Below are 17,811 nucleotides of genomic sequence, written 5' to 3'. Positions count from 1 at the left end.
CGAATTGCTTTTCTAATTTTTCAGACCGACCATCAAGCGTGCACGCTGCCAACTACGGAGATCACGAACCATCAATTCCTCCAAACCAATTAAAATCGCCCAAAGGAGCAGAGAGTCCTCGACCAGCCGCAATCTAAAGCCTTTTGGAATATTCACGACCAGCGAATCTGCAATTCTCCGAGCAAAACTAGTATTGCCCGTTGTACCCCAGGATATGGCAGTCAAGGTTCGCAGCATCCTGTCGTGACTCCGACTCTATACGAGTGTTAAAGCGTCGAGTGCTTGCCCTCGCCGAGTCCCTGGACTCCAACCAACAGAGCGTGGACGTGAAAAGGCAAAAAAAAAGCAATAACAGAGTAATAAAGAACGATAGCTGAAGTTGCAAATTTCGTCTCCGTGGAGTCGTAGCTCGTGCACATTCAGAGGAGGACTTTTCATCTCTAACGCGACATTCAGTGTATGGTGAGACCTGCACCAAAGGAAACACCGCGTAGGTGTGTAATATTACCCCTACAAAAGTACACAGTAACACGGTGGTCCATTAGCCGTGCCCCGCGCACATTTGTATACCCAGTATACAGTATATTGTCCGGGGGCGAGGATTAAGATGTCGTACAACCTGTCGTTCGAGCCGCAGTGCCGGGACCCGTACCTCGGCCCCAGCCTGGCGCAGACCTGCGTGGGCTCGCAGTTTCTCGTGTTCATGACCATCCTCGACAGCCTCGTCCGGGCGAAGCGCGAGGTTTCACGGCTCTGCGAACGCGTCGCGCCCACGGATCCTGCGGACTACTATTACGACTTCATCGTCGTCGGCGGTGAGTACAAGTGCACGGAGAGAGTTAATGTGTTTTGCGCTACGACAACCGCCGAGAGTGCACGAGTCACGGGGCTCTCTCAACTACACGTTTATGGGCTGTCTTTGCAGCCACGTGTGTGCACATGAATATGTACACGTACCGCGTGTGTACTTGGCTTTAGCACGTGCCGTGTACGGCGAGTTGTCGTCGCGGGACTTTGGAAATCGAAAGTTATCTCCCTCCACGGCGGAGGGACACGGAAAGTCCGCTCTGCACATTCCAATTAGAAGTTTGATTACGCGTATTAGGCGTGATTTACGCGGTCGGCGATACAACGTACGTTTGCTACGGCGCGAGTCACGAATATTTGTTTACGAGCGGGTGTAGCCAACGTGCGGTTTTCTCGTGTATAGGGTGTACGTGATGGTTGGAGTCGCGCAGTGGGGCGAAACGAAAATTGGATTATGCGTGTAAGGGCTCGTGGACGCGTGTTTGTACGAATTGATACCAAGCTCAACATGGGGAATTACGTAAATACGACTTGCAAGCTGCTCGTTTGTCGTTACTTTTGTTTATGGCTTTTTCACATTTAAGGTGTATACTAATTAACGCACGCAATTTTTGTTTTATTTTTTTTGTTAGAAGCACTTGATCCAAAACTTTCACGAAGTAACTGGATTAAAAAACTTGGTTCATAAAACTGTACGTTTTTTCTATGCATTTTGTATAATTTTTTTATGCATTTTTCAAAAAAACAGGGTCCGTATCCAAGAGATTCATCAATTTTTCCAACTATTTCTGGATTATCGCTATCAAAGATAAAATTTAAAAAAAAAGAAGACTAATAACGGACAATTTTTCTCCACAAAACGGATTATTGAAACATTAATAACCAATCCCACCAAACAAGTTCAAAGCACACACAGGTTGTTGTAGCGAAATTGCAATCACCTTAGTTTAATGAAAAATTGATGGCGGGATGAAAAAGTAGAGGCGCTTTATACCATGAAATTGAAAAAATCTCCCACTGACTCGATTCTCCTCTCCATCAGATTGAGCTGGATAAATTTGCACAGCGCTTCACGTATAGAAAAAAAAAAAAAAAAAAAATAGCCACGTACACGTATCAAAGCCCATCTCGATTTACTGGCAGATAAAATTTTTCATCCACTTCGGAGCAACAGAAACGAGCGGTAGCGATGTCCACTTTACCCAAAAACGCTGCTATTGTTTTATTATCTCCCATCGAATTTCATTTGTTGCGCCCGCGTATTTATTACTCCATTATCCTTTTCATCGTTCATTATTATTGTTGTGTTTCACCCGCGAACTCTCCCGTGCAGGCAAAGAGGGGCACAACGTAATTAACGTCCCTTTGCAAAGAACCGAGGAAAATTTATCGAACTTTCCGGCAATCATTTCTCAGGGACGAGGTTATCGAAGCTGACCTCGCGTTTGCCCAAAGGCTATACCATCGCTATTAATTTGTACGCCGCTTATATTTACGAGTATTCGCGTATACATGTACATCCGTAGAGCTAACCAGAGTCGAGAGTTTGGGAGCAACGGATAGAGTTATTCATTGAATCGGCAGGATTTATTGGATTTCGGTGAATTGATTATAAGTCGGCGTACCAGGAGAGCATTAAAAAGTAAGTGGTGTCTGCGACTCGACTCTGTGCCGTGATTGAGTTGTGTTAGGCTAATGATAGTTGTCAAAGTGAGTTTTACTTTTCATCGACGTTTCACAATTTTTATTTCATTCTAAAACCATACAAAGTTTTGTGTCTGCTGTGATTAAATATCATTATGATTAATAATTCCATATTCAAAGAGAGCAAATGAAGCTAACGAGTCAATGTTTCCCTTTCTCGATCAATATTAACATTCGATTAACGCGATTACTTGCATTAGATAGCTGTAAAGGGGCTATACCTTTCACTCCAAGTTATGTCAAATTTTTTTTACTCCACTTTCAAGTTTATTTCGACATTTAATTACCTAATGACATAAGTGTAAAACGAGTAGAATCATTTAAATTATCAATAATCTCTAAAACAAAGTATACATGCAACAATGCAATCATCCCTCAAAGTAAGGATGATTCCAACAAATATTCACAATCACTCAAAATAACACTTGAAGCGCTTGATTTTCTGTGAGGACGAGAAAAAAAAATCCAGGGTGCAAATATTTATTCGACAAATCGAATGCCGTGCCTCGGGAACTCCGCTGAAGCAGTTGTCTGACCAATACTCGACTTTTTCTCGTCGTGTCCCAGCGGCCGGAAATTACATCGGCTCGTGCGTGTAGTCCGCTTTTCTCTCCCGACGTCAGCATAAGGGAAGTTTGCAAGGATAAAAAAAATCATTGGCTAGGGATCCCCCTGAATTTCAATTTGCTAATCATAGAGTGAAATTCCTCTGATGTCCCTTCTTTATAGGCTCCTCTTTGTCGAGTGTGTGCGCGTATGTGGCATCGTTTTACGAATCGCGATGCACGAGGTCACCACGTTCACTGCGAATAACTAATTAGCACGTATTCTGTAATTAGCCCGCTAATAATAATCACATTCTCTGATATACTGTTGGTGCACACGAGAGAGGCTGTATCATATAGTTACGTTGAATAGATGATTCTTGACGCGTTGAAATCTCTTTGGGCAAAAGCACTGAGGAGGTGGAATTACGGAAAGACCATTTGGCCATTTAAGATAAAGTAACTTTATACAAAGTGTTGGTTAAAATCATTCGCTAAATCAAATAAAAAATACATACAGACTCAGACTAGAGGCACAATTGACGCGCAATGTGTTATAAAAATAAAAATAAATATATAAATGAATAAAATAAAATAAAAAAGAAATAAAGAAAGTCAGGTCGAAAGGATTATTTTTACGGTAAACTTGAGAGCGAGTACATGCAATACCTTTCTAGTTACTTCGGGCATTGTTTGCCATCTCCCCTCTATTTTCCAGAGGTGCACGATCAAACGTAGCAGTATACACCGGGTAGAAATCACAGAACAAAGTCACGGCGAGGCCCATGTCATCGAGGATAACCCCTATCGCCCTCTCGGATCTATCCGACTGTTCACACATTCACACGTACGTACACACAACTACACGTGTCGTGAGACCAGCTGACATACAAGTATACATATGTGTGGCAACTGGCTCACACGTCGGGGTCTCGCAATTGTTACCGATGCACAAACACGTACGTACGCGCGAGTGGAGCACGTTATTTTAATTTTTTGCGGACCAGCCATGGAGGCGGCATGATCCGGAAGGATTCGCGTTCAAGCGTTCCGTAATAGAAAGCAACCATGAAAAAAGGAGGCGAATGGACTGCATCTCCGTTTACAGTGGGTATATACGCGCACGTACGGCGCATTTTTACTTGAGCTCGCTGGCACCGGTTACACGTAACATTCACTTTGAGCGACTCGATATTTATGTGCAAAGGATACACTCGCCCTCTCTCTCTATCTCTTTTATCTGCGAAAATCGTGAGGTAATCGAAACGAGCGCGAGACTCCAGTTCAACAGGTATAGTGGATAGTATTTAACATAGCGTTAGGTGTGCCCATTATGGCTATAAAAGGTTTAGCGATTGGTGAATTTCGACAGTAGTATCCTCCCGCAATCTACAACATTTTTTGATACATAAAAAACGAATTCTCACATGCCTGAACTAGTGCACTCTTTTGCATAATAGGCCATTGTTACGTCGTATGTTGACGGAAGAAGTAGGTAATGTTATGAGTGGCTTCACTATATGTATATGTGCTTCATTTTTGACAGTGAGCTGGATTTTTGTAGTCACTCACGGGTTTTGCCCTTATGAGGGACTATATATTTTCGGGAGAATTTTAAGACGAGCTCGTTAGCGAATTTAATGGATTCACACAAAGGGGTATAGTGGGAGTGTACATAAAATTTCGAGATTCGTGCAGGAAGAGTTGTCGGATGCATTGCTGGAGACTTAAGCGTAACGAGGGTTTTCTATTTTTTTTTTTTTTTTTTCCTTATTGTCAGTCAGTACAAAAATTTGTTTTATATCTATTCAAATGGAAAAAAATTGTTTTTTCACGAATTATTATAATTAATTATTTTTATGTTGTATTTTTCTCTTTTAATGGTATGCATGTTTTCTTAAAATGAAACAGTATTATAATCGAGAGCATTTGATTTATTTGATTTACTATTTTCTCAAAAAATAGTGCTGTTCAATATGTGTTTATACAAATTATTCGAATTTTTTTGATTTTCCTTAGCAGCTGAAAGTGACGTTTTCCACTTAAAATGATAATGTAAAAATAATGGCCATATACGTCTGCTTCAAAATACGAGACATATACTTTTTCAATAAATAGTTGCCAATTAAAATTCCATGCATGGTAAAATTGCATTCAGCTTATAATTAAAATCCAATAACCACTTGGACGTTTTTCAAAACATCAATTTAAATTGAAATGAAAAAAAATAAATAAAATAACTCATTTAAAAGCAAAAAAAAAAATTCTGCGAGGCCACATCCATGTCAGCCATTTAATAAACTGCGAAAAACATTTTTCCTTCCATTAAAAAAAAAAAAAAATAAAAAAAAAAAAGTCAATTAGCCATAAATAAACACGAAGGAAAAGGCAAGCGTGAAAAGCTTTTAGTACCAATGAATCGAAAAAAAATAAATAAAAATAAATGAATCCCTTAGCGACACTTCAAAGGCACGTTAGTATAAATAAAAAGCATGTACGTCACCAGCAAATCGCCCATAAAATAAACGAGCTCACTTGCAGTGCACATTACAGCAGCAGCAGTGATGAGAACTGGTCGGACGACTAATTAACGCTTGCTTTACTTTCTATACCTTCCACGGTGTAGTTTAGCAGATCAGTTTCTGCACTACATCTCTCGCATCCGTTCAGTGGCATACAAAGAAGAGAAATTAACGTTTATTCATAATTTACTAATATTTTAAATTTTAAATATTACTAATTTATTAATAATTACAGTATACGTGAAAAATGGCCACAATAGTTTTATTAACGAGCGAAGTCTCCGTTGTAGGTAATATTGCCGGCAACTTTTAGCGAGCAGCCAGCTGCAACGACGAGCTGATGTTACTGGCCAATGGGTGTTGTATGTATATATATATATATATATATATATATATATATATATATATATATGGTTATTTGTTATTTTTGCGTTGGCCAATGAGCAAGTCGGTCATTGTACCATTTGATGATTGAGCAATCGTGCGCGAGTAAGTGACGACCGGCGTTTCCTTCGCGCATTTTTGTTGTAAGAACCGCTGGAGGTATAAATAAATTGAGGTTACAGGTGGTTTTTTATAACTCCACCTTTCGGTTTTTCATTGCGCAAGATAAGCTCTTTATGAGCGCAAAGACAGTAGCCTGTGCCGTTGACATGCAAATAACTGAATTTGGTTGAGCATCTGCCTTCCGCTTCTTGATGGAAAAATACTTTCGAAATATATACTGCATGAAATGAAATTGCACGAGGGTGGATTTAACTTTTTCATGAATAATCAAGCCGCACGTTGGACAAGTTTCTCGTGTGATTTCTCAATTTTAATATTTGTACAATTTAGGGAAAGCCGTTTGCGGTAGGTTGAGCAAGGTTATAGATTAGCAGCTAGTTTTTAATGGACATAACATGTTGTATCGTAATTTTGATTAAATTTTATCTTGGGCAATATAAGTGTCTCAGTTGCGACACAAGTAACGAATTTCTTACGAAATTTAAAACTATTGGGTAAGAGTTTATACAGTCGTATCAGTAAATCAGTTTTTGCCCCATTTTTCATTAAAATGTATGATCATCCATTGATTTACATTCCGTTGTTTGTACAAACACCTCAGTAAAAAATCACTGCACTAAAAGTTTGGACGAAGAGGGTTGGAAAAAAAGCAATTGTGGTACCCAATTAATTCATATAAAACCGTTTTTTTTCATTTGGCAAAGATAAATGAGAATGAAATTTAACACGAGCAATTCCCAATAGGGTCCCCAGTACAATCAGTCAAAAGACCCGATGGGTCCAGCCACAAAAAAAAATGCACTGTAATTACCACCTTTGCCGTCTAATGGCCATAACTAGCGCAACTATCGCTGGGAGAAAAGCAGCTTGCGGTGACCTTAACAGTCGAAACTTCCATCGGGTATAATGGCTCGATACTTGGGGTGTTTTGCTCGGAAACACGCCACCGCGTTCTCCTGTACACCGTTACATAGTCGCGCTGATAGATCACCGTAAATACTAATGATAGGTGGAGGGTTTTCTTCTTGGAACACGGTAACAATTTCGGGCACGATCAAGTGTAATTTCTCCGGTGGCTATCACGTGAAATTTGTTTGCAAATGCATGGGTATAAGGACACTTTACTGTAGGAATCCGCGATGTACGGCAAGGTATACGAGAGAGAGAGAGAGTTTAAAACAACAGAAACGCCTGTAATATACCGGTACTTATTGGTAAATATGTGTGTGAAATGCGCAGGTGGTACCGCAGGGGCAGTGGTGGCGTCGCGGCTGAGCGAAGTGGCCGAGTGGAAGGTGTTGCTGGTGGAGGCGGGGCCAGACGAGCCACCGGGGACGGACGTCCCGAGCATGGTGGCGATGTTCCTGGGCACGGAGATCGACTGGCAGTACCGGACGGTGAACGAGCGCACGGGGTGTCTGTCGACGGGTGGCTCGTGCAGCTGGCCCAGGGGTAAAAATCTCGGTGGCACGAGCTCGCACAATGGCATGATGTACATCAGAGGCCACGCCAGGGATTACGACGACTGGGCGGCCCTCGGCAACCCTGGCTGGACCTGGAAGGAGGTAAGTGCGTGGGAGAAGAGGCGCGGGTGGACTCGCTAAGAGGATTAAAAAGGGGTGGCTCTTGCCGTTTGAGCTTCACGCGCTGGGGCACCTGGTACTTTGGAGTCCTTCCGTGGTAAATTCGTTTGGACGCAAAGCTTCCTCTGGCTGTTGGGTAGCGCGTTTTTCTTTTCTTTTTTCTTGATTGAATAATGTGGGAAAGATGGAGGGAAGGATTTTTCGTAATTGACTTTGTATTCTATTAGGATCAGTCCAGCTATATTTTAAATGAACATGGGGGCGAATGCTTCCAAGAAACATTAAGTGGTTTTTCGTATCAGGAGATCTGATTTTTTTCAATTTAATAATAAAATCATACTAGCCAAAAATGTTTTAATGCAACATTTTTTTTATTTTTTAACATATTTTATTGTACTGTCGTAATGCCAACATTTGCGTACATTTGCGACGATTTCATATTTTCTGTAAAAATTATGCACAATTTTTTAAAGAATTTATTATTAAATTGATTGAATTAGTTAAATTGTAGTTATTCAGTCCAAAAAAAATCGATGCAACGTATTTGTATGCGCTAAATGAATTATTTTAAATTTTCTTTCTTCGATTCCCAGATGTAATAATAATAATTTAATCAAAAGATCAGGATTTCCAGAAAAGAAATAATAATTGTAAGAATCACTGATGCAAAAGGAGCTCTGATGAGAACAAATTACTTGTATGAGTAAAAAGTCGATAGCCATTCTTCAAAGTAACATTACAACTGGCTAATTACGGTTGAACACGAAAAAGTGAAACATTGTATAAGGAAACAATTAAAATCAAGTAAAAACTCAAATCAATATGCATTAGAGATACGACTTGACGAATACTTTTGCACGTGGACTCATTAATGCTTAATTTAAAAGTAACGTTTTAAAGATTCACATGAGTCATTGTTGATAGCTTTTGAAGCTCCATGAATATGTAAAATTGATACTACAAGAATAACTTGACTATTAACAAAAAAAGACATGCTCAATACCAATAAAGAAAATCATTTCAAATAAGGAACTTTCTGTCATTTCCTCATATGAGTATTAATTAAATGAGTAATTTATTATACCCTTTGGTAGGATTATTCACGATAAAGCATCATGATTCTGGAGTGAGGATGGAAAGCCTCGATCAGCCGATTATTCGCTATACATTATCTGACTCCGAAATAATGATACCTTTCTTTGCAGGTACTTCCCTACTTCCTTTGTTCCGAGAACAATACCGAGTTACCTCGAGTCGGGCGAAAACACCACACCCAAGGTGGGCCTTTGAACGTCGAGCGTTTTCCCTGGCAGCCGGCCATCACGGCGGACATCCTCTACGCGGCGGCCGAGCTCGGCTATCCCATCAGCGAGGACCTGAACGGCGACCGGATCGTTGGCTTCACCGTGGCCCAAATGACGAACCGCAATGGCGTGCGAGCCAGCAGTGCCTCGGCTTTTCTCCAGCCCGCACGGACGAGAGGCAATTTGCATGTCCTGCTCAATGCCACGGCCACGAAAATCATCGTTGAGAATCAGCGAGCCGCAGCCGTGCAGTACTTCAAGAATGGCAAGTTCCACCTCGCCAGGGCCACCAGGTATGGGGTTTTTACGAAATTATCGGTGAAACGAGGCTTTGAAATTTTCCGGTGAGTGTATTAATTACCAGCCACGTAAAGTATGGAATTGAAAATTGAGGAATTGGTTGATTCTTGATATTAATACCACCTAGTGATATATTAGAGAGTTATGAAGTGTTCAAGAAAAAAAAAACTGTTGTAATGAAAAGTTTGTAAACAATTTATATTTTGTGTGAGCCATTTCAATATGAATGGAAGTGGTTCTGATCGTATTTAGAAAGAAACTACGTTGAGTTACAATACCTACGGTCTATGATCTCGAATAAGTTATAAAGATACCAGCCGTGATAGTTGGCTGCTTTACGTCATACGTTTCAAAGTCATGAAAAAATAAGTACATCTCCGAGCAAACGCAAATCTGTACATTGTGGTAGAACGATGATTTGATTTTTCGTAAACTTTAAAACATTTCAGAGAAATCGTAGTCTCGGGTGGAGCGGTGGGCTCACCGCATCTACTGTTGCTGTCGGGCATCGGACCCAAGGAGCACCTGCGCGAAAAGAACGTGAACGTTGTCAAGGACCTACCGGGTGTCGGGCAAAACCTCCAGAACCACGTGTCCCACACCGTATCGTTTACCATAAATGAGCCAAATGCGTACGATCTGAATTGGGCCGTGGCCACCGAGTACATAGCCTTTCAGCGGGGCCCTATGACCTCGACCGGCCTTTCGCAGATAACGGGTGTCTTGCCCTCCAGCTTCACCACTTTCGATCATCCCGACATTCAGCTGTACTTTGGTGGTTACCAGGCGGCTTGTGCCACAACAGGAGAAGTTGGAGCTCTACTGGACAACAACAAACGAAGCATTAGCATATCACCGACAAACTTGCACCCGAGGAGCCGAGGTGAGGATCGATCACTTGTTTGCACGATAAGTTGATTATTTGTCCACACGAACACCTATTGCTACCCTTACACGTGTAACGAGTGATCAAATTGGGGTAAACTTGTTTCGAAAAGTACATTAAAATAATCACCACGTTGGCCTCACCAAAAGCTTGTACATCTTCATGCAAACACTTGAGATTTACTTTACTTTTATCATAATTTTTGGTACTCGCGTTAGTTTGAAACTATTTTTCTAAACATAAATCTCAAAGTAAATGGTACCACAAAAAATATTCCTGAAATTGCGGTTAATAAAGTTGCCAGAGTAAATTTCAAGACAACAAAGCTGCACGTAATCACATCAAGCAGATAAATGTCGAGAGTACCAACTTTTCAATGATTCCAGGCGTCATTGAACTGGTCTATTTATTTTGAACATGTACCAAATCATCGTACATTGAAACAGATGATTATAAAAAATTACTATTCCTTTGATTTCAGGTACACTTCGACTAGCCAATAACAATCCGTTCGTGTACCCAATAATCACGCAAAACTACCTAAGCCACCCGATAGACATAGCCATTCTGGTTCAAGGAATACAAGTTGCGCTTTCCTTGGCCAATACGACGGTATTAAGGAGGTACAATATATCTCTTACGAATCCACCGATTCCTGCTTGTTCGCGGTATCCATACGCAAGCAACGAGTACTGGAGCTGTGCCGTCATGCAAGACACGGGCCCTGAAAATCATCAGGCAGGCTCGTGCAAAATGGGACCACCTTCCGATTCATGGGCTGTTGTCGATCACGAGCTGAGGGTTTATGGCGTCAAGGGCTTACGAGTGGCCGATACGTCCATCATGCCAAGGGTTAGTTATTTTTTTCTACATTCGTAAACTTTTTTTCTTTTTAAACAATGATTCACTTGATAAAGAAAAACATATTTCAAAGGTTACATCCGGCAATACGGCAGCACCAGCGATGATGATTGGAGAGAGAGCTGCCGCTTTTATTAAAAAAGACTGGGGCACCAAGGCCACTCAATGGTATTGAGATTTTTACAAGTCCCTTTCATACAAATTTTTGCTTCAAAGTTTCATGAAAAACTTAAATTTCCTCTAGTTCCTACTTTTCAAAAGACAATTCGCTGGATCTCCTCCGGTGGGGCATCAAATATCTCAATCTAAAGGAAGACATATGGTGATTCTCACAGACTTTTTTTGCAGCAGCAACCTAGTGAAATCATCCTGCAAGCTATTGCTGATACTGTTGTAGGATGTAAAAAATGGAGCATAACTATATTTTAATTACTAGTTTAATAAGTGCATTTCGTATAAAATCAGTCTACAGGTTAAACTTTTGAAAATAAAGTTTGGCACTTTATCAAAATCACAAAAAGTTTGTAAACAATGTAAAAATGTAGCACTTATGTAAAAACAGTAATTGCACTTTTATCGATAACTTTAAGGAAACCTGAATGTTTTGAGGCACTTATTCATACAAGGGTCAATAAGCTTCGGTTGTATTCATGCGTACTGTTCTGTGCCACTTACCACTGAAACTTTTTTTTTAAACAGTCTCACGCGGTGACACTGAGTTTCATTATCACATTCGTAATCAAAACAACACGACAATGTATTATATCTCAATTCAATAGTAGTAAGCTTTAGTCAAAGAGTAGTAAATTGTATTAAAAGTTTAATTATTAGACTTGATTTTTTTTTTTAACGATATTTTTAACATTTTTTTGTAGCAGATTTTTTTAGCCGAAAGGATAATATTTATGCTAAAAAAATTGTTGAAAATAGAACTTGTAGCCCAGTGCTCAAAAAAAAAATTTTCAGAAAAAAAAAGCATTATCATTTGAAGAAATAAAAAGGTTAGGATAAAAAATCATCAAAGTATTTGGAAAAGCATTAAAATATTTGATATAGCATTAAAATAGTGACAAATAAAAAATTGTATTCGGGATGTTCTGTATTCGGGAAAAAAAATTTTTTTTTTTTAAATGTTTAACAGTGTATGTTTGTAATATTTAAATTTATTAAGATTTTAATTCTGTTATCAATAGCAATTTTTAAACGTGTAAATATATATGTTTATATGTACCTTAGCACTTTTTTATATTCAAAACGAGAGTAAAATAAAAACTAACAACGTCAAATAATATACAATGCGTTGTAAGAGTTGTAAATAAATCCATTCTCTTTAGAAATCTATTTTTTTAGTTATTTTTCCCGTCTGCTTACAAAAACTGAATAAACATTATGCAGAGTTTCTTGATAAAAAGAACGTGAACTAATTACTAAATTTTTAAATTAAAATTGTTTTTTAACAATGACAAAACTGGTTTTGGTGGCAATCAATTCTAATGCGAACATTGCCACGATATTTCAAAAAGGGGTTTACAAAGCTGATAAAAAAAAGCTCGTATAAAAAGCTGAAGTATAAAAGTTTTAGTTAGTCCTAAAAAAGTATCGCACGACTTATGTTTTCGAAGCACAGAAAACCTTATTGACATGGTAAGTTTGTATATGAAAAAATAAAAATCAGAGACAACATAATTTTATGTTATCTAAATACCATTTGACTCTGCAGTCAGCACTGAGAGCATTCGACTCATGTGGAGATCCATTTACGAATGGTCCCGTAATCAACAACGCTTGTGGTCAACTAGTATCGCAATGTACGATATTTTTAATGCTATTAAACAGCATAATAGACAATAATGAAAAAATCAGTCGGGATTCCGAGCGCGTCACTCCTATCGAACAACCAAAATCTTCTTATGATTTTATCGTGATTGGTGGTGAGCTAAATTAAATTTTCGTTTTTTAAAAATAATTTAGTATGAATAAATTGAAAAAAAAAAACAAAAAAACTTTTCCAAGCCGGAAATGCTGGTGCGGTGGTTGCTGGAAGATTGAGTGAAGTTCCTGATTACAAGGTCCTTTTAATAGAAGCCGGTCCAGACGAGCCCTACCCGGCCCAAGTACCCAGCAACTATTTCATCTATAAAGGTAGAGCATTTTGATTAAATGAGATGAATAAATCTTTCGCTGTAAATCAATTCAATTGTTTACAGAAACCATGTACGACTGGAACTACAAAACACACAACGAGACTTCTGCTTGTGGAGTGAGCGATGGAGTATGCACGTGGCCTCGAGGGAAAAATCTCGGAGGTACGACTTCTCATCACGGAATGGCTTACCATCGAGGAAATCGCAAAGACTACGAAAAGTGGGTGAATATGGGATGCAAAGGATGGTCCTGGGAAGAGGTAATTGTTTTTCTACTCAGAATTTCTCGAAACCAATTTCATTAAATATAATTAGGTGTTCGATGCAGGTGCTGCCCTATTTCTTACGATCAGAAGATAATCGGGAAATTGACCGAGTGGGATCGAAACAGCACGCTACTGGGGGACCATTGCCTGTAGAGCGGTAAATTGAGATATTAAAATGATAAGTTCTACTGATCAATTGGCTACTCCTTATACAGATTTCCGTGGCAGCCACGATTTGCTTGGGATATCTTGAAGGCTGGCGATGAACTGGGATATGGTATTACTGAAGACATGGTTGGTGATAAAATAACGGGATTTACAGTTGCACAGACCATAAGTGACAAAGGAGTCAGGATGAGCAGTGCAGGATCCTACCTGTGGCCCAACAGAAAGAGAATCAACTTGGATGTACTCACGGAAGCTTACGCCTCGAAAATCATTTTTAACAACGGGACAGCCGTTGCCGTTGAATATATAAAGGTAAAAGTATACAATTTTATCAATTTTATTTAGAAAGTACGTATTATTTTTTTTTCAAGTACCGTTTGTGATTGTTAACAGGGCGGTATTGTGAATGTAGTAAACGCGAGCCGTGAAGTGATAGTATCAGGTGGGGCTGTCAACTCACCGCAGCTGCTGCTGCTGTCAGGAATTGGACCAAAAAAACATCTTGAATCGTTAGATATTAAAGTAGTCAAAGACCTTCCAGGTGTTGGAAAGAATCTCCATAATCACGTGTCGTATGGATTGGACTTTACTGTTGACGAAGATGAAGAAGATCAACAGAACAACACTGCAGATCCATTGCATACTTACTTGGATAATCAAACGGGCCCGATGTCTTCTACAGGATTGGCGCAGGTCACAGCGATACTTGCATCTAACTACACGAGCCCCGACGATCCTGATGTCCAGATGTTTTTCTACGGATACACGGCAACTTGCTTGAATCGTGACACGCCAAAAAAGAGGCAGATACAGATCATAGCAGTCAACTTGCATGCCAAGAGCAGAGGTACGAATGAACCGGTCTAACTTGATTTACATGTAGATATGTGTAGATACGGCATCTTGAAGATTGTTGAGCACAAAAATGCAGGATATGCTGTGTGAAATGAACAAGAAAAACCTTTTTTTAGAATTTTGAAAACATAGGAGAACAATTTCAAAAACTTTGAGCTTCTCAAAGGTTAAAACAGGTTTTTTTTCAATTCATTGTTATTTGACATTATCATCGTAGTAAGCAAAGAACCTGTTGACGTGGCTAAGTAAAGCTTATACAGCTTTCCAAACAGATAAAAGATTCCATTTTTTTTTCCGTGACCAATAAAATCTCGAAAAGATTTCCGGCCGATATTCTTTATCATGACCGTTTTGCCATATCTCAAAATAGACAAATAACACGGGCTGATAAGGTACAAATCACCACGGTTATTGTTAGTAATCATAAACGAAATGGTGTTGGTCGATACTTTTCAGGTGAACTGACACTAGCGAGCAGCAACCCGCTGATTTATCCTCTGATCACAAGCAACGATCTGCAAAATGAGGACGACGCAAAGGTTATTCTGTGGGGTCTCCAGGTCGCTCTGTCCATGCCCAACACCCCAACCATGAAAAAATTAAACCTAACACTTGTCAACACTCCGATCTCACACTGCTCGCAGTTTAGATACATGAGCGACGAGTACTGGAAGTGTGCCATGAAGTGGAACACCCGTACCGAGAACCATCAGGCAGGTTCCTGCAGAATGGGCACCGACGAGCTAGCCGTGATCGACCCGCAGTTCAAGGTTCACGGCATAAAAGGAGTCAGAGTCGTTGATGCCTCGAGCATACCTGTGGTATGTATATATTTATGTATCCATTAGATTTTTGTTTTGTGACAAGCTGTGAGTCGTAATGTCTATTTTGGTACTGGCAGATGGTTTCTGGAAATCCATCGGCTACTATAACCATGTTGGGCGAGCGAGCTGCTGATTTCATCAAGGCCGATCATCCTCCAGACAATAAGTTATTATAAAATTTTACATCCTTACTGATATTCAAAAATATTTTGAATAATTTATTCGTTCAATATTTTTTGTAACTCTGTAATTTATTTTAAGTATTTGTACTATGTTAACTTTATGATAACTCCGAAGTTTTCTAAGGAAATTAAAATAAATCAATGTCTCCAGAGGGTATACATTCATAGTTTACGATTTATTTAAAAATGTAAATCTGGAAACGAGTATATGACTTGATGGTTATTAATGATTTATTTTCATATCAACTATGAATTAAATGTTTTTTTGTATCACGACTTTGTTTTCCTGTAATGCTAAAGCAGTTTTTTTGAGAATTAACATAAATAATAATGAATTCATGAATAATTTGTTTAGTGTTTCTCGATAATATTCACAAAATATTTAAAGTATATAATTTAAAAAATATTATAGCATTAAAATTAACTATCATGTTAAAATTACTCATATTAACGGAGAAAACAGTACGAAATAGTTATAGCCATAAAATACGCAAGGAGAAGCACAAATGACTCTATTTATAGGGAGTAAATTTTTTTTTAATGGTAAATACAACATCGAACATCTAGCAGGAAGCAATCCGTAGCAAGCGGTAAAACATCAACCAACAGCGGAGTCAGTATAACAGCTATTTTGAATTTCATGAGGAAAAGAGGGACAGGGAGCGAAACAGAGTACAATTTAAAGTCACGAAGACGACAGAGGCCTAAGGGGTCTACGTAGAGTCTGAATAAATGCATAAAAGGCAAGAGGAGGGGCTCACGTTATTTTGGTCTCAGCACATACTTCCTATTGCTCTTGAAAAATTGTGGGAGCTCACCGATAGCTTTGTAAATGTTTTTATGTTATCTAATAAAATATTTTTTGCAGCACTGTAATCAAAACTTAACTGTCAGAATATTTTTAAGCTGCAAGTATATCAGCTTTATGATTTGTAAAATTGTTTTCTGATGAATGCTTTTGTCAGAGGCAAACAATCATGATCAAAAACAGGATATTACATCAGTCTGAAGGTTGTTTGCTTCATTTATAAGTTTGAATTGATAAATTTTTGTTGCATTTATAAAACGTACACATATTGTTCATAGTAACAAGATTTTTTTTTAAAACTTATGAATTAAGCTCGAGAAAAATAAAATTTTTCTGATGATTTTCGGAATCTTGCTGAAGACAATTACTATTGGTTACACTGCTTTATGACATTTTTTCAACAGCAGCAACAAAGGTCTCCCCCCGCCTTATTGCATTAAGAAGAATGAGATAAAAGGAGGAAAAGAAGGACGAAAGAGGAGCTCAGGGTTGGCGCGAGTGTGGCGAAAGTTTGCTCCACTTGTCTCGTGCACATGTAAAATAGGTCATTAGATAAAAGGCGATTTGTGCACGTAAGACTTTCGATAGAGATAAGAGGCTGGGTAGAGAGGCACGAGGTTGAGGAGAGGAGGTACAGACGACCGTGGAATAATGCGAGTTGTTAAGGGCAAAGGAGGGAGGGGGGAAGGCACCACGTAAGACACTTTGCTCGGCAAGCTTGCTAAAACGTGATAACAAACCCTGAGGGCGATAACTCTCCGTTGGTTCTACTCTTTCCCTCTCTTTCTCCAAGCTGTAACGTTGAGGTTCCAGCCGATTAGGCTACTCGTGCAAACTTTCCTTACACCTCTAATTTTAATCTAATTTTACTGCTCTCTGCATTTTTTTTATCGAGACTAGACTAATTTTGTAATTTGTAGTAATTGCAATAGCTTAGATACGATAAATTTTATAGTTTTTTCCGGTGTATGCAGTATGTTTTTGAGCTTAATTTCTATAGTAACTTATATGACCGAGATAAACCTAGCATTGATTTTCTTTTTCTTGAGATTTTTTAGTTTTATATTGTAATCGATAAGTTTATATTATTTCATATAAAATAAATTTCAAATAATCTATACTATATTATCTTTATTACCACAAATCTGTTACCACTTACAATCATTTAAGTAATACATTCATTACGCAAACATGACTGTCTAATGAAAGAAATAGAATATATAATATGCACTTTTAAACGTTTTGACCAGAGTAATAGAAGCAAATAATTGTCAAACGTTAAATCAACTCACGGCGCTCATTACGTATGATAATGGCGTTAAGATACGATCTGAGAATATATAAATTGATAATAGCCGTGAGATAGGGTAAGTATCCCAGGGAGCAAGTGAGCGCTCCTTTGAGAATTGCGTCCGTAGGAATTCACTCACGTGTGGGGTACCTTTACTTACCGCAAACATTTGCAACTACATAAAGTTATTGAATCATAACAAATGTAACGTATTGTTAGAAATGTGCCAAAATTCACTTGAAATTATTAGATGC

The 17,811-nt window shown here is 38.8% G+C and overlaps 2 protein-coding genes across 2 annotated transcripts; both read left to right on the top strand.

Moving 5' to 3' along the window:
• Positions 1-607: 607 nt before the first annotated feature.
• LOC106647294 (glucose dehydrogenase [FAD, quinone]) lies at positions 608-11,345 on the top strand. Its single transcript, XM_014363607.2, has 7 exons — positions 608-815; positions 7,325-7,650; positions 8,874-9,265; positions 9,722-10,155; positions 10,640-11,010; positions 11,093-11,187; positions 11,264-11,345. The coding sequence occupies exons 1-7, from the start codon at positions 608-610 to the stop codon at positions 11,343-11,345; spliced, it is 1,908 nt and encodes a 635-aa protein (XP_014219093.1).
• A 1,133-nt stretch (positions 11,346-12,478) lies between these two features.
• On the top strand, positions 12,479-15,619 carry LOC106647293 (glucose dehydrogenase [FAD, quinone]-like). The gene is made up of 9 exons (XM_089590756.1): positions 12,479-12,544; positions 12,695-12,950; positions 13,033-13,161; positions 13,227-13,423; positions 13,492-13,586; positions 13,645-13,909; positions 13,991-14,444; positions 14,909-15,273; positions 15,354-15,619. Exons 1-9 carry the CDS (start codon positions 12,479-12,481, stop codon positions 15,450-15,452), a joined length of 1,926 nt encoding a protein of 641 aa, XP_089446882.1. The 3' UTR covers positions 15,453-15,619.
• The last annotated feature ends 2,192 nt before the right edge of the window (positions 15,620-17,811 follow it).

The sequence above is a fragment of the Copidosoma floridanum genome, unplaced genomic scaffold (genome assembly GCF_036245765.1).
Source record: "Copidosoma floridanum isolate Cflo_tuat_1 unplaced genomic scaffold, Cflo_Japanese_pri ptg000013l, whole genome shotgun sequence".
Taxonomy (NCBI): domain Eukaryota; kingdom Metazoa; phylum Arthropoda; class Insecta; order Hymenoptera; family Encyrtidae; genus Copidosoma; species Copidosoma floridanum.
This window is presented reverse-complemented; position numbering and strand designations above follow the sequence as displayed.